Source organism: Girardinichthys multiradiatus, chromosome 18, assembly GCF_021462225.1.
Source record: "Girardinichthys multiradiatus isolate DD_20200921_A chromosome 18, DD_fGirMul_XY1, whole genome shotgun sequence".
Classification (NCBI taxonomy): domain Eukaryota; kingdom Metazoa; phylum Chordata; class Actinopteri; order Cyprinodontiformes; family Goodeidae; genus Girardinichthys; species Girardinichthys multiradiatus.
The window spans coordinates 40,434,543-40,458,235 of record NC_061810.1 but is presented as its reverse complement, the minus strand read 5'-3'; the positions used below and the strand labels follow the sequence as shown (position 1 = coordinate 40,458,235).

Sequence of the window (23,693 nt, the reverse complement as noted above, 5' to 3'; positions counted from 1 at the left end):
CCATGATGCAACTTTCACTTGACATTTGCTGCATGTCTTCCTCTTCTTCACCTCCTTTCCTGTCAGATAACTTTAAAAAAAAAAAAAAAAAAAAACTGAGAAAAATAAAGGCGACTATAGTGCCTAAAAAAAATTAAGTGGTAAAAATTTGTTCTGATTAGTTTTCGTTTCTTGGATCCTCAGATGATTTTCTACACAATATTTTCACAAATAAGGTATTTGTAAAAATGTTTATTGTTTTGGATTATAAGAATAGCAGCACTTTGTCAAAAGGACAGTAAAAATATTTACATGGTTCATGAAAAGGAAAAATTAAACAGAAGTAGAGTGGGATGTTGGGCTCTATGCTGTGATGGCGTCATGTTCTCTGAACACGATTGTTTTGGGATTGATTCCCACACTTTTGGTTGTGTTGTGTGTTTTATAGATGCCGATGAGACGATCTGCGATCTCAAACATGTTGTTCCTTAAAGAGATGATGATGAACTGAGCGTTCTTTGTTTGTTCCTGCAACCAGAAAAACGTGTTTAAATACTTTCAGCATAAAAGAGTTACTGTAGAACAAATCATAAAAAATAGAAGAAAATAAAACATAAAATAGAGGCCCTGAATGTTGAGACAAATAACGCACCACGGGACATTCACACTCACATAAATGTAACAAGCAACGATGGAGACATTCTTGAAGTCAAGAGCAGCATCGATCTCGTCCATGAAGTAGAGCGGGGTGGGTTTATAGTGATGCAGCGCAAACACCAGAGCCAGAGAGCTGAGGGTCTTTTCTCCTCCAGACAGGTTAAAGATCTTTTTCCAGCTTTTCTTTGGAGGACGAACACTAAAAACATACAAAAGAATAATGAGTACAGAGCTGCAACAGCAGATAAAAACACCAGCATGCACCAGTAGCATCTTGACTTGGCTTTTAAAAATCCTCCCTCACCTGAACATGATGCCCTCAGAGAAAGGATCCAAGCTGTCCACCAGTTCCAGCTCTGCATCCCCACCCAGCGTCAGCATCTGATAGTTTTCCTTCAGCTTGTTGGTGATCATGTTGAAGCCGCTCATGAACTCAGTGAGCCGCTGCTTACGGAGGTCCTCGAACGCGTGCTTGAATTTGTCTCGCTCTGCTGTGATCTCGTCCAGCTGGGCGACACGCTGAAGGTACAGCTCCTCCTGCAGACACAAAGCACGGGAGATAAAGAGTTTTCATCTTTTACAAATGTAAATAAAGTAAGTCTGCCTCTTACTGCTTTGTTTTCATTCTCGATTCTATCAGTGCAGTTGTGACGGTTACAGGCCAAACAAGCATGAGTAGAAAGAGTCTGAATAAGGGGTTGATACTCCTTGACCTTAAATCTCACGTGACCCCTCCCTTCTTCATTCATCCCTCCCTGCTAATCAAGACGATCAGGACACTTGATTGTGTTTGTGCATACCTTCTTCTTGTACTCTGCAATGGCTCCTAGATTGGGCTTCATCTGACCACACTGGATCTCTAGCGTGCTCATCTTGTTGACAAGGATGTTTGGATTTGAGATCGCTTCCAGCTCAGCAGGGGGAAAGACACAGAGTTCCTCTGCTGGCTGGTCTTCAATGGTGTGAAGGCACAGTTTGGCACTCTGGATAATAAACAGGCATTTAAAAAGGTAACAAAGCTCAGGGAGCCTGATTCTTACCTGACTGTTTGCTAGCTTACAGTCAGTTGACTCACCTCATCCTGCCAGTACTTCATCTTGCTGTGATGCTTCGTGATGGTGGCGTCTATTTGCTCAATAGCCAGCCGGACGTTGAGCGACTCTTCTTGCAATGCGTGCTCCTGCTGCTGCAAGACCTTTATTTCCTTGGACACAGTCTGGTACTGCTCCTGCACCTCAGGCAGAGTGGCCTACAGAACCAGAAACAAGGCAGTGGGAGTCCATCAGCTTTCACTGTTCATTTACAGCAACACTGATGGAAAACAATCTCTAAAAAGACACAAATAAGTCACATATAACGTAAAAAGTAAGCAGCAACCTCTGCCTCCTGACAGGCTTTCATGATGTCCCCGGCCTCATCTTCTAGTTTCTTCAGCTGTTCTGTGAGCTCAACCATCAACTTCTGGTTTTCCTCCAGCTCACCTTGCACACGTGCAACGCTCTCCTCACATTTTTTCAGGTTCCTACAAAGCAAACAGAAGAGGATTTAGAGGTTTCTCCAGAGTTGTGACAGTAGCAGCCAATGCAGAGCTTTGCAGGAGTTTTCACAAGCCTTGAATTTGTTTACATTTGTCCCGTAACGACAAAACTTCATATTTTATTTAAATCCTGTAACAGATAAACGGCAAAGTAATGTCAAATTGGAGTGGTACAAGATTTTTAAAACAAGTAAAAATCTGAGGAGTTTAGCACATATTCAGCTCCTTCCTAGAACAACTTTTCTTGCTGCAACAGTAGGTTTTAAGGAATTATCGCATCAAGCCATCACCTGTTCAGTTCTTCAACATGAGCAGAAACCAGATATCTCCTCCTCTCAACGCAGACTACTTGGGCTTTAGAAGAAAGCTGCTTGTATCACTGCGGCGAGGTACTGCTTGCTTCAACACTGTAGATTTTCTAAAACAGCTACGAGGAGGTACCTCTGGTTTAAAAACGGCTTTTAGTGCCTCGCTGTTTACGCTCCATTGTGTTGGTGACTGGCTGTACAGCTCCTCATGGCGATCAAACCACATCACAGTTCTGTTACGGTCCAGCAGACGGCCACGCCGTCACATACCAAAGGCTTTCTAATTAACACAACTACCACTTCATTAACGCCAAACAAAGGAGGGAATTTACTCTTTGTACCACAAGTATCACCTTCCCATCTCACTTCACCCACATGGATAACAATTATTTGAATTCAATGCTTCAAGACATTTAGCAGGTTTTCAGGCCATTTTTAAGATGTTTAGTTCCCATATTTATGTGCTTGATGTTGGTGCCGCATGTCCGTTCATTTCTAAACATTTTTGCTGAAAGATGATTTTTAGATGATGTTGCAGATTGTTCCTGGCTAGTAACTGGAATGTTACTGGTCTGCTCCTGATTTAAAGGTCAGAGAAAGCACAGATTCAAGACACCCTGTGGCAGATGCAGCAAAGCAGCCCCAGAACATAACAGAGCCTCCTCCATGTTTCACAGTAGGGACATTGTTCTTTTCTTCATATGCTTCATTTTTCCATCTGCGAACATAGAGCTGATGTGACTTGTCAAAAAGTTCAATTTTTGTCTCATCTGTTCATAGGACATTCTCCCAGAAGCTTTGTGGTTTGTCAACATGTAGTTTGGTAAATTCCAGTCTGGCTTTTTTATGATTTGTTTTCAACAATGGTCTCCTTGGTCGTCTCCCATTAAGTCCACTTTGCCTCAAACAACGTCAGATGGTGCGATCTGACACTGATGTTCCTTGAACTTGAAGTTCACCTTTAACCTAAGTTTTTCTGGGCTCTTTTGTTACCGTTCGTATTATCCGTCTCTTTGTTTTGTCATTGATTTTCCTCCTGCAGCCACGTCCAGGGAGGTTGGCTACAGTCCCATGGATCTTACATTTCTGAATAATATGTGCAGCTGTAGTCACAGGAACATGAAGCTGCTTGGAGATGATCTTATAACCTTTACCTTTAACATGCTTGTCTATAATTTTCTTTCTACTCTCCTGAGATAACTCTTTCCTTCTCTTCCTCTGGTCCATGTTGAGTGTGGTACACAAACAGCACAGCGACTACCTGTAACCCTATATATAGGCCCACTGACTGATTACAAGAATGTAGACACCTGTGATGCTAATTAATGGACACACCTTGATTTAAAATGTCCCTTTGGTCACATTATTTACAGGGGTACCATCAGTTTTGTCCAGGCCTGTTTCATGAGTTTATTTTTTAACATAATTCTGTTAAAGCATGTTTGAGAAGCAATTTCTGACTTTCATTTGTTCATTTTCGTAGAATTTTTATTCATTATTAATCAGATTCAAGTTATTTCTGTGATCATTGTGGGTTTTTCTTTCATTAACCGAGGGGTACCAACTATTTTGTTCGCGTGTGTATCTTAGCCACCAGTTCTTCCTAATAACACTCTTCAGTGTTGAAGTTGGAACTGAGTGAAGAAAAAGGCACTGTTCTCAGAATCAGTAGGGTGTTTAAAAGGAAGCATGTCTTAAGTGCGTTCCAAGGGCCACTGTGATCTTGTGGGGCCCTCGACTATAATTCAAAACTGATGCTTTTGGCTCACCAGCACAGGTGGTTGATGCAGACGGACACTAGACTATTTAGAATCTTCTTAAAATGCAAAATGTAACAACGTATGTTTGGATTTCATTTTTTTATTTTAGAATAAGTAGAACGCAAACATCCAGCATACTAATTATTATTATTATTATTAAAAAACAAGCCCACTAGCACTTTAAACATGACTATTTTGGCAACAGTCTCTAGTTTGAACTTCATACTAAGAACCACAAGCATACAGTAAATTACTGGGGTTCATGCTGGATTAGGAAATGCTGGCGGACATTTGGAAATATCACAGCCAAAGGAAGGCTCCACTTACTTTAAAGGATATACACAGACTGATGTTTATACTTAGCAATATTAGCCATGCTAATCACTCATATAAGATGCTAAAACGGTTTAAATGTGAAGTTATTTTAATTAGTAGAGTCCTGTTTAAATATTTATTGTTACAAAATAATGAATGTTTTAACAATATAAACACATAACAGAAAATCAGGCCTTTTTCCACTTAAAATTTGAGGTGGAGCAAAGCTGTTATTAGTTTTTAAATAATACTGTAGAAATGTAAACATGTTGTAAAAATGTTACATTTTATAAAAGGTGCAATACTACATCTTCAAGTATCCAAGAAAAATAAATGGTGAGCTATAATCTAGTGAAGGAGTTTCCGTCAGGTTATCCAGAAACACACAAAGTAGAACGTTTCACTGCATGAACGGAGCAGCTCAGCATTAAAAAAAAAACAAAGGTTTCAAACATTTTTATTACTGAGCCAGTAATTAACTAGCCAAACGTTCTTGATCAATCGACTTGGTTATCAGGAGAACAAAACCTGAAAAATCTGATGTTTTTTTTCCAGGTCACTGAATGCATCAAAACTAAAGCCACCACCAACGGGTCGGTTCTGATGAACTTTGGTGGTGAATAAAAATCAGATAAAGGTTCGGGAGATGTGCTTTGACATAGAGATGTATATCTGCATCGACATCGGTAAAACTGGGCCGATATTACCAACTGATGTTTGTTTTGATCTTGTTGCCTTTTGGACAGGAGGGGGTTGGCCATGTGGTATTTGTTTGGTCATGTGACAGTGATGCAGCGCAGAATTGTGGGGGTTTTAACTGAAGTACAGGAGCAATGTCAGTGCTGTGTTTTGTCATGGCGTCGAAACTGTAGGGAACTATTATTAATATTGGTAATCGGCCAAAACAGTAATATTAACATTAGATATCGATCCAAATGTTCATCCCAGCTTTGATGCATAAATGGGGATCATTTTGTAAATCCTTGCTCTTTTGCTGATCACAAAACTATTCATTCTCTTGAACAACCTACAACTCATGTGTTTCCTTTTTGGTCCATTATTTTTTGGACCTAATTGTTGAATTAAATCAAATCAGTTTGTATGCACTACAGTCTTTATACAGAAAACCAGAATTAACATCACAAACCTCAAAGAAAACCCAAGATTAGTTTTAGCTGGGGAAAACTGGTGCATCATTAATATTTTCACAGCTTCAATGAGCATCATTTCCTTACCGATCAGCTGTCTTTATGGCCACCATGGCCTTGGTTATGACTGAGGAGCAGTCGTCTAATTCTTTGTTGATCTTGTCAAGTTTATCCTGCTGAGCCTTTAATTTGTGGCTGTTGATGTCTACAATCAGGTTGTGGAGTCGTTTAACCTCGTTTTCCACCTTCCCGGCCTTACTGGATGCTGACTCAAAGTCTAACAGAAAAAGACAGAAGTGAATAAATGAATCTTTCAGGCAATCTATTTAAACTGAAATCTATTATGCATTGAAGATACACTAAAGCGTAGTGTGTAATTTCTTCAGGAGTCTTAATCCAGCATGAGGAAGGATATAATGACATAAAATAATTAACACCTCTCTTTACAGTTTACAGAAGTTCCTACCTTTCTTGAATGCCTCCAGGCTCTTCTCCATCTGTTTCTGTTTGGCCTTGTCTGGGGCAGCTGCCAGCACGTTGGTTTCAAGCTCCTTAATCTGAAGTTTCAAGTGAGTCTCCTGGTCAGCCAGACTCTGTGGGAAGAAGAAAAATACTCTGAGCAAAGTTCTTAAATCAGGTACAACTGTGATTTTTTTTGCATGTGTGAATATGTGCAGCTGATGATATTATTTTAACCATAAATGAAACATAATCAAGAAGACATTTGCATAAAATGACATACGCTCATGCTGTTGGTGTATTTTTCCAGAGTGTTCTTCATCTCCCTGAGCTGAGGCTGCAGGCGCTGGACGTTCTCCTCCAACTGCAGCCTTCTCTCCTGGCAGCCCTGCAGCTTTGACACTTTCTCATTCAGCTTGCTCTCCATACGGTCAAGCTGTAAAGACACATATGGAAAAGCAGGTTTTGTTGTGATAGAGTATGCACTTAAGCACTGCGTAAAAAACGCAGCAAAGCTAAAGTTATATTGTTCTAGTGAATAAACAATAAAAGCCTGGCGAACACAGTCATTAATGATAAATCCTTCAATTACATTAAAAGAAGGTAATAAAAACAGATCTTTATGTTTTGGTTCTCTTTAAATGTTTAAGCACAGCAAAGATGTCTAAACAGTGTCAATACCGCCACGTTTGACACATAAAAACCTTAATTTGAATAGAATAATGCATAAAATTCCTTATATTTTTTTAATGTCCACAACATACTACAGGTAGTCAGTCAATTGGCTAGTTTCAGTTAATCAGTTCTGATTAGTGATCCATTAAATGCATCCAGGTTCTGTTTTCAGGCTATAAACACATCAACCAACACGATGTACTTTGATGCAAAAAGAAAGGTCAAATAAACGGGGATAATCTTGATATTCCTTTATTTTTGGTTAGATTTAAAACCACCACCTCGACCAAGGAACCTCCAACACATTTACCCTCTGTATTAGGGTCCTTAGTGTCGGAAACTGGAACTAGAATCAGAACCAGAATGAATTTCTAATTAAAGAACTAATTTTTAAGTCATCAAATATTTTTTGATTCCACTTTTTTAAAATGTCATTCACATTTTAATCGCAAACATGACATTTAAATTTCACAAAACTGACATTACAATATTATTTCGGTGCATTTTTTTTTTTTTTTATTGTAGATGGTTTAATTGTTAATTGCCAAGCCATATGAGAAAGACTTCACTATATTTGTTTGTTTTGAACTCACCTCCTCCTGGGAGAGCTCTGTGCCAATAGAAGATCCCATTCTGCCTTTCAGAACTCTTCCTCCTCCAGTCATTGTTCCTGTGAAACACAAACAAAAAGGAACGAGAGTCAAAAACCTTCCCTGAGAGATAATTGTTAACCATCCTGTCAGTTTGTGAAGGACAAGTTCAAATAAGATATTCATAGTAATCTGTACGCTATACTTAGGCACATGATAAAACTTTGGATCGTGAGTATAATATGGGGCAGGACATTTCACTCGTTTTGCCGTTGCATATGCTTGGAGATGTTTCAGCTTTAAGACATTAACTGCTTTGACAAATGATCTAAAGTCATTTTATATATTCTACTAATAATCTATATGAAGAAAATTGCGTTAGATCACTCCAATAAGTTATTATATAAACAAACATGTGGTCATTCAGAAATATTTTGGTTTGATCATTGACCCTAATCAGTCATGTTTCTACAGAGTGGACTGGGTCAATTTGGGCTCACAATCAATAAATAAAAAATAATACACTATTAAAATGAATTACCGTATTTTCCGCACAATGAGGCGCACTTAAAAACCTTTAATTTTCTTAAAAAATGACCGTGCTCCTTGTAATCCGGAGCGCCTTATATATGGATCAATATATTGGTTAATTGGTTGATCCATACTGGTTGTACACGGCGCTCTGTCAAAATGTTTCAGTACGACTGGTAAATTACAAAGCCGCACCGCTTGCAGCATTACGGCTACCGTAGTCAGGGGCGTCGCCGAAGTAATAGCGGTAAACACCTGTACTGTGCTTACTCCTAGTCCAACACCACTTGTGTGTGTATAACGTTTGAATGTACTGTTGCAGGAATTGCCTGAACTATATGTGATTAGAAGCTCAGTGTGTGGGGTGTTTGTTTCGTGTGTGTGTATGGAAGATGTTGACATTACTCCTCCGGACAGAGGTGGCGCTGTGTGCTGCCGTAGCTGAGAATCAAGAGTGAAGGAGTGACGTCGATATTATTGTGTGTGTGGGGTGGGTAGAGACGGCGACCGGAGCAGCGGTGTATGAGTCTGTAAGCCCTGTGTTTTTACGTGCTGCAAAGTCATTAAAAAGAATCCCGAATCTCGTCAACAACTCAGTGTTTTGATGCTGTTTCTTCATGCTCAACTCAGCAACGTATGAGTGAGGGAGTTAACCCCGAGGAAACTAGTAACTTCGGCCCTGGAGAAAGCGTCTCCCCTGTGTCATCAGACTACGGTCAGGGGACAGAAACAGGAAAGGTTAACAGTACTAACGTTTGATTTAGTGCATCAAACTGTTTCTTTTACATGTTTACTGAATCAGGGAAAAGTTCCCTTTCACGTTTTAACTAACGTTTGATTTCAACTTCAACTTCATAGACTCCAATGCATTCCTAACGTGCGGTTGGCTCTATTCAATAGATTTCTATGTAGAGGAGACCTTACCATGAGAGTGAATGGAGTTATCAGAACGCTGGTTTGTAGTGTATTAATAAAGTTTGACTGACTGACTTATCTGACTGTTTTGTTGACATTCTCTTTAGCACAGCTCCATCTAGTGGATGCATAACGCAACCCCAGTCAAACGTTTGACTGCAGTAGCTTCTATTCTATGCGCCTTATAATCCGGTGCGCCTTATAGTGCGGAAAATACGGTATGTGCCTCTAAGCTGCCTCCCGCCCATAGACTGCTGGCACCAGCTTCCCCGCGACCCGCTATGGAAGAAGTGGTAGAAAATGACTGACTGATAACTACATCCAAGTTGTGAAGAAGCTGAAAAACTAAAATTGGGAAATAACAGGAAATTAGTCTGAAAGTGGCACACGATGAGGAGTTTATTCAAGCCGGGATTGATAATCGTTAGAAACTCTACTGAATCAGGATTTTTCAGACACAATCTTTAGTTTTAAAGACTTGCAGACAGACATGTTTTGGAAAATCAAAATTTCTTGATATCTTCAAGTTAATTTCAACAACATTAAGTTTATTGATGAATGTAATGCATACAGTCCTCAGATTCAAACCAAACTGATGACTCAAGTTTATTCATGCCTATAATCATAACAGGGACTGCAAACTAATAAAACAAACTGGGAAATTCGACATATTAGAGGAATTTGATGTGAAACAACTGAATGCATCGAGCATTAAATAGAAAAACATGATTAGATATTTGTATTACTCCCAACTTAAACAAAAGCAGAAGGGCTATTCAACCTCTAGGTATTACTGTTGAAGAGGATGTAGATGGACTCAGGTGAATCATTAAAGCTTCAGGAAGTGTCCAGTTATTTCATCATAAAAGGCTGAAGTGTTAAGAAAAACTTGAGTCCTAAAAACTAATTTTGCTTTATTAGTCTTGGAAAAATACCAATGTAGCACTGCCGCCAGTGACTGATTAATGTCTGGGTGGCTGCTGGTAACCTCTAACTAATGGTTTTAATGTACATTTCATGGACTTACCCTGTTGCCCTTTTTTGGGGTCATCTCTACAGATGGTTGTGCACATAGCTACAAAATGGTTTGTTTACAGGTGTGAAGTATGTTAGGACAGATTGGGTATGAATGTGGCAACGACTTGACAAACAAGCAAACTGTCAGAGAACAAAAATGAATCTCACCAACCTGCCATCTCAATTATCTGTCCCTTCAGGGTGACCACCCTCCAGCGTCTATCCTTCTGGAAAGCCATCCTCGTGGCCTGCTCCATGTCTTGAGCCACCAGGGTGTCCCTCAGGGCGAAGTAGAAAGCCGGTCTGACGCTCTCGTCATTCACTCGCACCATGTCGAAGAGGCGGGGGCTGTTCTCTGGCGTGTGAATGGGGGTCATGTTCTTCTCCCAGACCTTCATCTGAACAAAAACAGAGTGAAAAGGAAAAGCAAAAACATGTTTTAAGTTTACAATATCAGCCCTTCCAAGCCCGCTGACTGAAGTTTCTAAAAGTCTCATTATTTCACCTTGTCAAGGCCGATGAAAGTGGCAACACCAATATTCTGTTCTTTGAGGAAAGTGACACATTTCTGAGCCGTGTCAATCGTGTCCACAACAATGTTGTCCAGAGCACCACAGCAAGAGGAAATGGCCACATCAAACTTCTCATCTATGGCTCCAAGATCTCCCTACAAGCACCAAAATATCTTTAAAATACTGGGTTACGGTTAAAAAAAGAAATATACAAATAACAATGACATATGTAAACTGGGCAGCTTTTTTACCAATCTTCCATAGATGCCAGGAATTTTGCCACTCTTCTTGAGCTGCATTAGGGCATCCAAGACTTTTCCTCGACTGCGATTGGAGGACAAAGAGCTCTTAGCTTCATCCACCTTTTGCTGTAATTCTCTCACCACATGCCTGGCGTCATTGTCCATCTTCATCAGCTGCCCCAACTCTTCCTGGTCCTATATCAAAGCAGGCAGAGCTTAATCCCATTAATGACTTCATCAACAACTGCAGTAAATTTGAACTAGCTAGTGATTTTGGTTCTGGTCTGTTATTGTTTTACCTTCTTGAGCTGCTGCTCCGTCAGGGGGATTTGGACTTGCAGTTCTATGATGGCGGGCCGGCGCTCTTGCAGCGTATCAGAGGTTGTCTGAAGCGTCTGCTTGGCCGTGTTGAGCTGAGTCAGAGCCGTTTTATGGCGGCTCAGGTAGATGTCCAGCTCGGACTGAGCGAGATCCATTTGAGACCGGGTCTCATTTACAGCCTTGCTGAGTTCCATGAGCTCTTTCTCTTTTGTCTGGAAGGTACAGGTGGAGACAACTGGTTGGAAAAAACAACTGAAGACTTGATTTTATGGAAACCGTCCTGTTAACCTCAACCAAGGAGTCAGCAAAGCCGCTACTATGAACACACCTCTTTGTCATGTTGCAAGCCACTTGTCTCTTCCTTCAGACCTTCCATCACTTCTTTTAGTTTTTCTTCTTCTTTTCCCTTCTGCTTCTCCAGGTCTTCTTTGCGGGCTGTTGCTTCAGAGATGGCTTGTTCACTGCTGGCCGGTATACCTTGAACTTCCTCCAGCTGAACAACGAGCCGACCAACAAATACAGAACAGTTAAAAATAAATGAGACGGATCCAAGTCACAGGTTTAGGTAAAGTGGAATATCATCGACAAGTTACATTTCAGTTAAAAAAAAAGTAAATATAGGTTCGTTACACACAGACTATTATATTTCAAGCGTTTTTCCCTGATAATTATGGTTTATAGGTAATGAAAACCTGCAATAACTGCAGTTTTGAAAAGATTGTGAACAAAAGCCCACACACACATATCCAGGACATGGGTAACAACACTGAGTGACCATGTGTGTCAAACCGGTCCTCAACCACAAACATTGGAAGCACCTTCCCTGGGCTAAGGAGAAAAAGGACTGGCCTGGTGCTCACTGGTCAAACATTTCTCCTATCAGATCAAAGTACATTTTAAATTTGATTAAAAAGACAAGAACCAAGGGTCTGAAGGAAAGAGCCAAGGTGAAGTTTCCACGGTCAGTGGTGATATGAGGTTCCATCTCATTTTCTGATGTCTGTTCACTGTGTTTTCTGTCCACAGTGAACGCAACTATCTCCTAGAAAAGTTTAGAAAATATCATGTTTACTTTAGCTGACAAGCTTGTGAAGAGGCTAATTTTATTTTCTAGCAGGACTTGGCACCTGTCCATACTGCTAAAAGTTCCAGTGTAATGACCATGTTATGATGTATAATGGTGACTGATTGGCCAGCAAACCTCAAACCTGACCTGAACCCCTAAGAATTTACCGTTAAGCCTTTTAATTGAACTGCTGAAACTAATGAACTGATAATGACAATCTATATATTACTCTGATATAAACTGAAATGAACTCATAAAAACAACCTACCCTTCAAACCATGGAGCACAATGCCTTTGCTTTTAACATACATGACTAAGTCATACCAGCTGCACTGCCTCTGCATTTGTGATCTCCTGCTCCTTGGTTACCCGCCTTTACAGTTCTGGATTTTGTAGTTGTCTGTTAAATCCACAGATTTACACTAATTGCTGATGTTTTGACATAAAAAGTAAAGTAGTAAGAAGTAAAGAGTTTAGCAGCTGCAAACAGGTAAAACACGCAGCTTCAGCTCTAGGAGGAAAAAGGTGTGAAATTAAAAAAATAAGTATGGAAGGCTATAAGGATCCTTCCCGCTATAAATCTTTATTGTGTTTACTCATGATGGCAAATAAAACAAAAAACTATGTAGAAGCGCCAACACGGATGAATAAACTAGTTGTAAACACAAATAGCTTAGTTTAAATCCAAAGCAGTCAAATATCTCATTGTCAGAAGATAACTAATTGTCTTATAATTTTTATAATAATCTATATATATACAGCCAACATCTTCAATCAATTGTTTTTCCTATGTTTATGTTGGCCATACATATAAAAAAGGACAAAAAACAAACAAACTAGTTTGACTTTTTACCATTTTTAAATATCTAAGATACATCCATGTTATACATAATTTTTTCTTATCCTTTACCCGTTTTATATACAAATAAAATGTATTTCCAAGCTGGTTTTGACTTTAATGAGATCAAATTTAAAACTAAACTACTACGTGTGTGTCTGAGGGTCCAAATGTCAGACTGACTCATTTTGATCTTGCAACTATGCAGTTTCAGTTTTTTTTTCCGTCACTTTGGACGATGCGTACGGCAAAATAACCAATAAATTTAGAATTTAGTCATAAAACAAGTGCAATCTGTAAAGAGGAGGCAGAAAACCTATTTAAACAGGACATTCATAGTCTGAGCCGCTATAAATAAAACTAGAAAGCGTTAGAATAATAAACAGAGTTCAAAGATATATATAGTACCTTTAAAACAAAAATGCACACACAAAAAAATAAAACAAATAAATACACATTGAATATTAGTACCTTGTATTCTTTCGCAGATAAATAATTTTTGGACCACACTGCCATCATTCCAAAAAAAACACGGAAGCACCAAAATATTCCCATGTAATTCTGACAGAACTTCATTTCAGACTTGGGTTTCAATTCTGTCTGCAGCAGTCATAACATACTCTATAATAACATAAAGTTCAGCTTATTACCTGTACAACATACCTGTTGAGTAAGAGCTACTCTCGCTGATTTCTAAGTAAACGAGACCATCGGTGTGTTTATGATACATCTTAGTTGTCTGTGGGTCCAAATTCGGACCATTAACAAGCAAATCAATGGTCATGATGCTCCCTATATGCATATGGTGTAAGTCTTGGGTTAAATTTGATAACAGAAGTCCGGTTGGAAAAAGAAAATGACAAAACATACACACACAAAAAAGAATCTGTGTAAATTACCAGCTACATAACAAAGCAGGCCAGAGCACACATGTTATCAAGTATAAGCACACAAGGACTAAACAAGCCCTGGTTAAAGTTGGCACAACAGTCTGCATTTTGGCAGAGCTAAAACAAAGCAAGAATTGGCATCTGCATACATAGTCTATGTTTTGTAGGGTTAACTGCGGGTGAAATGTGAATGTGGCTGCTGGAAGTGTTACACAAGCCAGGCCATAGTTGACTACCACACAGCAGAACACTGCTCCCCAGAGGTCAGCCTGCCTCTGCCCAGCTCCCCCTCTGACCAACATATTTCCAGAGCACATGGTTTTAGAGCAGGAAGAAAAGGTTATCCATACATCCCTACAGTAAAGCCTGACAAATAAACTGTATTAGTTATGTTGCAAAGTAAAGAAACTTCCGTCTGACCCATCAGTGCAAAAATAGTTTACCAAAGCACACACCCAGATTCACTTTCTGCGTAACTTCACAGCCCCCTGGTGGCCAACATGGGTCAGACAACTCGTCCTGCCAGAGTTGATTTACTGTTTCACATTAGTTTTTCTTTTATTCCACTGATATCACTTTATTTAACTCAGAAAAACATATAAAACAACTTCTCTTTAAACATTGTTCAACAGAAAATTTTATAAATAAAGAAATGTTTTTTGCATAATTCGATACATTGACTCAGTCACAAAGGGATCCATTTCCTGAGGCTGATATTGGTCAGTAAGAATATTCATAATATATAATAAGACAAGAAAAGTTAGTATTGTGCATTTCCCTCACTGGAATAATCAAAGTGCAATCAGGCAAAATACTGTCAGAATTTTTACAAAACTATTAGAGGCTTTTGTTTTTGTTGCTATCCAATGTTTATAGCTTTAGAAGCTGCAGTTTTCACATAAAGAAAAACGCTTTCCCAAAAAGTTTTAAAATATATATTTTTAATTCTGTTTTAAGCCTAAATAACTTGATTCAGCCTAAAAAAAATACCATACTTGAAAAATAAAAGATAGATACTTTTTAAAGTTTACAGATGAAGCTTAAGTAGTGATTAACACTTGTAGGGGGGGAAAAACAACCCTCCTCCACTCAAGCTATTTTTCCACATTATTTCTGAAAAACATTGTTTTTTTTATTATGGTTTTTTATTTTGTCATGGGCCACAATCAACATACACAAACAGACCCTGGTAATGCTGCGGCTGTCTCAGCATTATTTAATTAAATGTGTGGGGTAAATTTAGAAAACAAAAGGCTAAAATTACACGCCTCTGTCAGATCCAGTATCTGTGTGCCTCTGATCTGTGCTGCTGCAATGATACTGTCAGAATGACACAACTTATTTACTCCAGAGCAGACAACACTAATACCAAGTAAGATAAAGTCATTGAACTGTATGCAGCAGTGGATTGCAACTTAAAGGCCAACACACCTTTTTCTGGTCTTTTTCCAGCTGCTTCTGCAGTGCCTTGTTCTTGCTCTTGGAGTGTTTAATCTTCTCACGCACTTCAACATCCTGCAAATCCAGCTGGGTGAACTTTTCCTTCTGGGTCTCAATGTACTTGTTGATCTTATTTTGTTTCCTTGTGGAGGGAAAGCATTTTTAAAGAGTAAAATTCAAATCTGTTTAGTTGAAATTTCCTCTGAAAGACTAAAAACTAGGAAAGGCAATCAATAAAATTTACTTAGAAATAGGCAAATCAAGAACAAGATAAAGGCAGTTTCTATAACAAAAAAATATTTTAAAGGTTCTTGAAGATTATTGGGGAATAACAGTATATCAAACTGTCATTTTTCTGCCTTTTTTCAAAGCACATTAACAGGAATGCTAGCACACATTGCATGTTACATTTGTACCTGGGAGGAAACAAGTTGAAGACAAGAATAGCAGATTTCTTACTTCTCCACATTTTTGAGCTCTTGATTCATTTTTTCCATCTTTTCTGATATCTTTGCATTTTTTTCTGTGAGCTCCTTGGTTTCCTCTAAGATCTTCTGCTTTTCCTGCTCTTTATCCATCACACGTTTTTGTAGATCATGACTGAAGGCAAAAAGAAACACAAATATTTCTATTTAAAATAATCAAACTGAGGAATTCAGAAAATATATATTTTTTTTACGGTACGACATCAGGAAAGCATGCTACAGAGCTCTTGTTGGGCTTTCTATGCAGAATCCTGATTTTTATTTGTATCGTTTCATTTTTTTTCCTGTCCAGAGAACAGAGATGGTCCTGGTGTACTTACACATAGTACTGGTAGAGCTGACTCTTGTACTTGAAGATGTCATTCTCCAAAGTGAGGAACTCCACAGCTTTATTCTTTTCCCCCTCCAAAGCATTTTTCTCCTTTTCCACCAGCTTTACTCGATTCAACTAGGACAGAGAAAATATTGAGGTTTTAAACTCTAGCCTAAAAAAAAAAAAAAAAAAAAAACCATAAATAAATGTCCTAAATTGTGCTGGTTAATTAAATAAAACTAGGAGAAACTAAAACAGAGCAACCTTAAAAATGTGATTGTAAATAAATATCTACATGAAATTCAATGAATTAGTGTCATTTAATTCAATTCAATTCAGTTTTTTTATAAAGCGCCAATAACAGGGAGCCAATGAAGGGAAGCTAAAATAGGAGAAATATGATCTCTCTTTTTAATTTTCATCAGAACTCTTGCTGCAGCGTTTTGAATCAGCTGAAGGCTTTTAACTGCATTTTGTGGACATCCTGATAGTAAGGGGTGAGTGTAACCTATTGACTGACACCGTTTATATGGATATCAAATAGAATGAGTGCTTCTTTATATTTATTCCCATATTTATTTTCTCATAAGTTCACATTAAGTCCATCCACACAATTTTACAATGCTCCTAAAGAGACAGACAAAAAAATAAATAAAACTGTTGTTACCTTCTCTCCCCTCTGCTCATTGAGGAGCTCAATGCGGCGAGATAGGGTTTGGATAGGTTCTTTGAGACGACATGAACCAATAATGTCCTCCAAGTACTCGAGCATCCCCTCATCATGCTCTGTCTGACCTTTAGGCTTCATCATGGCAATCTGCTCCACCTCACCCTAGACACAGTCCACAAAGGCAGATTGGCAAAGGCACACACTAACTCATAGAGACTCTATACAAATTAAACAGCTAAATAAAATGATCATTAAAAAAAGAAAGAAAAGAAAAAAAGACTATCCTCTCCCAAATAAAATGTTATACAGTACATAAAAGTGTAATTAACATTACACAACACAGAGACAACCTGGTAGTGTTTCCCAATAAAAAAAGAAAGTAATAATTTAAAACCCTGTAACTGAAAAACTAACTGTGAAGGAATTAATTACATAATAACATATGTGATCAATGCTTTATAGAGAGCCATTATTTCCAAAACGTCATATAATCTTACCAACAATCATTGTCAATGATAACTGTAAAAGTAACATGAAGTGCTTTAAAAATCAATGCTGTTTTTGCTAATAGAGATGCACCGATCTGGCTTTTTGTGGCCAATGCCGATTTCTGGTTTCATTAAAGATCTGACCTGCGATTCTGATTTGTTTTAGTTTAAGGACTATTACACAGAGGGAAGAAAAGACATGCTGCTCTGATTTAGAAAATAGTTTTGAAAACAACAAATATGTGGAATTGCAAGATTATCTGGATTTATGTATCAAAGCATAAATCAACCTAAAAACAAAGTTCAAAGTACATGCTGTTAGTGGATGTGTTTATAAGAAAAAAATTGTGGGAGATCTTATTTTTGATGCATTTCATAAAAGAATGAAAAAAATAAAAATCTGATTTTTCTGTATTTTACCAGCTAATCAATCACAGAATGAGGACAATAAGGAAATAAATGTCTGATTCTATTCCCTGGCAAACTGACTGATCAAAAAATAAGCTTTTAAAAACAAAGACACTGACACACACAGCCTTACTGACCCCCCCATGTAATTCTACTGGAGTGGACAAGTGCATTTTTTAAAATAATTTATTGTAAATAACCTGTCCAATAATAATACAATTATTTTGGATTTCTCCAGCAAAACGCTTATTTTTAAAGAGCTTAAAAATAGTTTTTGTTTACATTTTTGAAAACAATGCAGTTTCAAATAAGTTTTATTTGTGAGAGAAATAGCAGCCTTAAGAAAGGAGGTGGTGGGGAAATTCCCAGATCATCTTCTCCTCTGACCAGTGCACAAACTAGACAGCTTCCCCTTATTTGCCAGAGGCCTGGAAAAGTGACGTGACCTTGAAGACCAAGCTCAAGCCTCTCCCCATAGCCATGCAGCCATGTCACAGACAGAAACGTCCAAGAATGAAAATGAACATGTAAAACAATAAGGGAAAAGAAAGAATATTCACTTAAAACCACCAAAATAAATTACAGAACTGAAATGTTAAAACAAATACAACTAAATTTTAATCATATGCCTTCAGTTAATCAGTAATAACAGGTAGGTTAGATGCAATACCCTCTGCAGGGGTAGCAGTGTAAAAAGTGAACTGATTCAGGCCAAGTACAAAACAATAACACATGGGGAAAAATATATAAATAATAAAAAAAAGTTTTGTCTTTTTTCAGGAATTCAGACTGCTTTAGATTCACAGTAGGTTAAATTAAAGAAAGAAAAAAAAGTTAAACCAATAATAAAGCCATGGCAATGGAAGATGTTTTATCCAGCCACCCTGAAGCAGCACTGCCAATATTGGGGTCTTTTCTCACACACCAATATTTACGTGCTGCTAAAGTGTGGCAGGTACATGAGAAAGGCAGGGGAGAGAAGGTCCGACCTGCCCCCAATAGTAGGTCACCCCGATATGTTCTCCCATAGTAAAAATCTCTCAACACTCACATGCATGTTTGTCAGCTGGTCAAATCGTATATTTTCCTTAAAATTCTAAAGCAGCAAATAATGGTTCGCACCTTTTTCACATTGTTTCAAACCATGATGCGCTGCTAAAGCAGTCTAAGGGCTGGCAGAGCACATGTGCTCTCCTTTCCAATTCCAGTGCAACAGGTTATCTCCCCACACACAGGCAGAGCTTAAAGATATATGGGAAACTAGGAAAAAGACTTAGAACTTGTATGAGGAGCAGGAATTCTTCAACAGAATGGGAAGGTCACCGTAAAGATAAAAACAAAAAAAAACAAAAATACAATTACCTGCAAGATCAGAAATCTGTTGTGGTCTAGGTCAATACCGTGGCTTCGGAGTAAAGTGCCAACTTCTTTAAATGTAGATTTTTTGCCATTGATATGGTAGTTCGAGGAGTTGTCTTTGTTGGCAGTCCTGGAAACATAGAACTTGCTGTTGGGGATGACTTCGTAGTCATCTCCTTCCTGGCTCAGAGGGGGGAGGGGCAGAAGATACAGAGCAGCAGAACAGAACAGTTTAGAAAAGACTCAAACAGCTCTAAACATCCAGCTTTATATTTCACAGTACCAACTAAATTACTAACTGTTACAAAGGGAATAAATGCCAAATAAAGATTAAGACCAAGATTTCCAAAAACACCAGAGATTTAGGCAAGCCAAAGTAATGTGTTTAAAAAAATTAAATAAAAATTAAAAATAGATTGCTGTCTTTTGACACATTTACAGAACATAAAGAACATATTTGATGAAATTAGGAGAATACAAAAACAAAACAAAAAGGCTGGCAATGTGCCTAAAAATTCTTTACTTTAGGAAACAAGTCTAGTATTTCCAGCTGTGTACACCACCTTTAAAAATATTTTTTTTTTGTTCCAGAAACAGCAATTCTTTGAGCTGATGAACTCGTAAAAATTAAATCATGAGTTTAACAACTTGATTTTATTTTTACAACACTGATGAAGCAAACTGAAAAGCTCTTTTATATACAAGATAAATGCCGGGCCAGAATTATTTCAATTCCCAATAGAAGGTTAAATATATCAATATTTTTAATCATAAAAAAATACACTTTGCTTTATTTTAATGGTAAATTGTGATCCAGAAAGAAACTCCCAAGTTACATATATATTTAGACAACAGAGAAAATAATCTGGGCCACATCACCAAATAGTTTATTAAAAATTAAATAAAATTTAAAAATGGTAGAAATTCAGGGAGTAACTCTAATGCAATGTGCATTGAATATAGCCTGTGGGAGTGTAATCTGTAACTTTCGAGACTGATTTGAGTGTGTTTAGTCACCAGTGTTACAAATGAGTAGCAATATTGTATTATGATGACTGAGCAATAATGTTTTAAAAATCTGAACATTATTTCTGTCCTGTAAAAAATATGTCTGATACAGTTTTTCAGATTAGGCTGCATATTGGACCATTTGAAATGAGTGCATTTAGTTTCTGTGTGAAACAAATATAGATATATATACCTTATCAATAATCTTTTGAAAATGCACCTCCACAGTACAGCTTTGCACATCCTTGTGTTTATCAGAGCTGTGAATCAGAACTGAGAGCTTCTTGGATCTGATCTTTTGAGCTCTGTATCCAAACACAAAGAGCATTGAATCTATCACATTGGACTTTCCACTTCCATTGGGACCAATGATGCAGGAAAAGCGCTGGGAGACAGGTAAGAAAGCAGATAAAAATATAAGAATCAATTATCTGAAAAGATGCACAGCAGCTACAACAGTGTAAAGACTGTATTTTTAAAAGACATGTGGTAGCATTTTATCTTAGTAAATCTGTAATAGTGAAAGTATTCCATGTGAGTGTAGTTAAGGTTTCATGTGTAAAATCCAGTTTAAGTAGAAATTATGTGAGCAAAATACAGTGAAAAGGCAAAGGTTTAAAGAAAGTCATAATTAAATGGAACTGTGGGAACAGCAATAAATCACTACTGGTTAAGAGATACACTAACAAAATCAAAATGGAGGATTGTGACCATTTCACTTTATTTGTTTTTATCTAAAAATGTATCTTTAAAAACTCTTGTCTTTGCAGCCTTATAATGCTTTAATATTTGTATGTCTTTAACAACAGGGTCTAATAAAATGCAGTAAAATAAAATCAATAAGGCTGACACATAACACAATAGATCTCATCAAACAGACAAAGTATTTGCCTTGCCAGACTTAAAACCTATATCCATGTTTGGTCATACCTTGTGGAAAGGCCCCAGAATCTGCTCCCCTGCATACGACTTAAAGTTGCGATTAACTAAATGTGTTATCATCAGGCGAGGAGCGCCCGGTTCATTGGTCATTGCTGGGGGCGGTGGTGGAGGGATGCTGCCGAGAATCTCCTCCAAACTTCGACTATCAACTGCCTCGGTAGCTTCCCCCAGAGACGGATCTGTGACACAACAAAAAGTACAACTTTTATTCTTCTGGTGCGAGTCGTTTCAGGTGGTGGTGGTGGTGGGGTGCGTGGGGGAGGGGATGAGGAGCGCACACACACACAAAAATAAAACAAACAAACAACACTTGCAGCAAGTCTCCGCCAAACAACGACTGTGGAGAGAAAGTTGACCGGGCTTATTTTCCTTTGTCCTGAAATCAAGAACCAGCCCCAAAAACACAAATAGCATGAACCCACATTATTGCACAAACGCTCCCCACGACAAGCGTTGATACCAGAGTAGATGCGCCACAGTCACTTCGTCGATGATGAACAACCAAAATGTCACGATCAAAAACGTCACAGTTTGAGTCAAATTTCACTACAGTCAAAATACTATGAGGAAAGAAATCTTATGTTGAGTTAGCAAAATAAATCGTCAAAACGACTGTTGCCATCAGAGCAAGCCACAACGACCTGTCCAAAATCTATTGTGCTCACATAACCATAAACAACCAAATGACTCGATTTTTATGCCTCAAATACAAGCAAACAGACACATAGTAAAGCATTTTAACCCATCTTAACGATTACATTTAAAAAAAGAAGGAACACAGACATGAGCAGATATCGATAAAAAATCTACTTAAACACGGTTTTGATATACAACAAAAAAAAAAAAAAATACTTCATCTTTCGAAATAAACTACCTCGTTACCAGGGAACCTCCGGACAAGAAGCACCATCGTCGCTAACAAAATGATCCCAAAAATTATTTATGACTAGCACTTTAGACAAAAAAATAAACACCATCAGCCCATTCTAACTACGTGTTCGCAAAGAAGAAGAAAAAAAGCACCACAGCTGAGCCAATTGGCCTCTACCAGTACATCAACACACGCAAAGCGATTGACTGAGCAACTTATTTGGATTCAGAGACACCAAAACAGCCTTTGTTACTTGCCAGTTGTCGGCGGTGCCTCCTCTTGGCCATTGGAGTTGGTTTCTTGAGGGGGTACATCCAACTCGTCCTCAGAGTCATCCCGAGGCTGCAGCCCTTTCCCTTTTGGCTCCCTTTTGGAAGCAGTGGAGCTTTTTGCTGTTTTAGGTGGCATGATATGATATCTGTAGGGGTTGTTGGAAAAAAAAGAAGAAAAAAAAAAAAAAAAGAGGAACATCCATGAGCGGGTTTTTGTGCATGTCAATCTTCAAACTCCCTTTATAGTTGTTCACAGGGAGCTATTCTGTCCGGCTTTTATCATTACCACAGCTAGATCTTACTGCCGCCCCTTTAACTGCTAGTCGCTCTATTTATCCATATGCCAACATAGTAGGTGAAGCAATAAATTAAGTAAAAGTATCTGGTAAAGAGTAGCATGAATAAGGGCATTCGTTGCGCACATTTGTCTTGGATTAAAAAAAAAAAACTCATCCACAATGTACAGAAAACTGCAAGTATTTAAAATAGCAAATTTTAGTAAAATTATAAAAATGCTCATTTAATAAATGTGTCTGCATCTAAAGTGGGGAACTTTTATAGCGCCGCACATAGCTGTTCAATGCAGAAAACGGTAATAAAACGGTAATATCACTATCTTGTAAGCACTTTGCAGTTTCTATGCAAATAAGGCGAAATCGGTCCATTTAGAGCCTAGTAACGCCTTTTTTGCGTGGCCACCACTGCGCAGCTGAACGGGTCTCTCATACTGACAGTAATATTAACTTTCAGTCCCATGAGGTTTTATGCTGGGGGCGGAGGTTAAATCAGGAATAACCTAACCTCAATGATAAGATACACATTCACAGAAGTAATAAAACCTAAGCGCAGTAACGGATTATCATCTTAACCACACGTTTTAAAAACAAGTAACTTGGTTGTGCCTGCTTTTTCGTAAAGTTTTAACATCTTAGCGCTAGGTTCGTCAAGCTGTTCAGTGGTGATAATAGTAAAGTTACGTTAGATGCTATAGCTAATTGATGTTAATCATCGAAGCAGGGTCTAAGAAACAAAATAGCCAAGTTTTACTTGTCAAACCAGCCTAAAACAATGTTAAATACAATAACGCGAGTTATTGTGAACGTAAAGCTTAGTGGCGTAAAATGATTCATAGTCTGTGGTATGATTATAAATATCTAATTTAAATGAATGTCCCAGAAAATAACCAACACTAAATTTCGCAGTACGCAATAAAGCTTTCGCCTCGCTTAATAGCGTTGCTAATGCTAAAACCTAGCTTAAAACGTCGTTAACGACACATTTCACTTCGAACAAACGTTGTGATTCCAGCAAATAGACGGTACCCAGATACGACTCTCCTCTAAAGCACCTCTAAGTACCTTCTAAGTTATATACACGGTCCGTCAGAGGTCCTCCTTTCTCTTCCAAACGGCGAATCCAAAAAAGTGTCAAAAAATTCAAAGCTCGACAAATATAATCCACAAAATTCAGCCCCGTCTCATTCCGACTCGCTTTCCCATTTGAAAACTGTATCTTGTAAATGGCGCCTAAACTGCGCCGTCGAACCAAATTCGTTACAAACTGACGCACGCAAGGCACCACGGATCGTTCAAAGGGCAGGGGGGAAAAAACGAAATTCAAAAAAGGGGACGGTGCCAACTCCGCCTCTCTTTACACCCATTTTATATATATATATAT

The 23,693-nt window shown here is 38.2% G+C and overlaps 1 protein-coding gene across 2 annotated transcripts; it reads right to left on the bottom strand.

Moving 5' to 3' along the window:
* Positions 1-216: 216 nt before the first annotated feature.
* smc4 (structural maintenance of chromosomes 4) lies at positions 217-23,575 on the bottom strand. Of its 2 annotated transcripts, XM_047391615.1 has the most exons (24): positions 23,375-23,575; positions 22,002-22,162; positions 20,862-21,052; positions 20,125-20,316; positions 18,927-19,103; positions 16,666-16,830; positions 16,006-16,133; positions 15,660-15,800; positions 15,192-15,342; positions 11,295-11,459; positions 10,945-11,178; positions 10,655-10,840; positions 10,397-10,558; positions 10,064-10,289; positions 7,432-7,508; positions 6,447-6,599; positions 6,171-6,297; positions 5,792-5,981; positions 2,014-2,158; positions 1,712-1,885; positions 1,437-1,619; positions 941-1,173; positions 652-835; positions 217-507 (listed from the first exon to the last, which is right to left on the bottom strand). In XM_047391615.1, the coding sequence occupies exons 2-24, from the start codon at positions 22,150-22,152 to the stop codon at positions 343-345; spliced, it is 3,900 nt and encodes a 1,299-aa protein (XP_047247571.1). In that variant the 5' UTR covers positions 22,153-22,162; positions 23,375-23,575; the 3' UTR covers positions 217-342. The 2 variants fall into 2 exon arrangements, with proteins under 2 accessions (XP_047247571.1, XP_047247572.1); XM_047391616.1 differs by lacking the exons at positions 22,002-22,162; positions 23,375-23,575 and adding an exon at positions 21,748-21,917.
* Positions 23,576-23,693: the final 118 nt, after the last annotated feature.

Bases quoted from the DNA above. Each gene is read 5' to 3' on its own strand.
- smc4 (XM_047391615.1), bottom strand. From the start codon at position 22,152: ATGCCACCTAAAACAGCAAAAAGCTCCACTGCTTCCAAAAGGGAGCCA. The intron at 11,460-15,191 runs GTGTGTTGGCCT...CTCGTTGTTCAG, and splicing joins TGGAAAAAGACCAGAAAAAG to CTGGAGGAAGTTCAAGGTAT. The intron at 836-940 runs GTGAGGGAGGAT...GTATGTTTTTAG, and splicing joins TCTGAGGGCATCATGTTCAG to TGTTCGTCCTCCAAAGAAAA.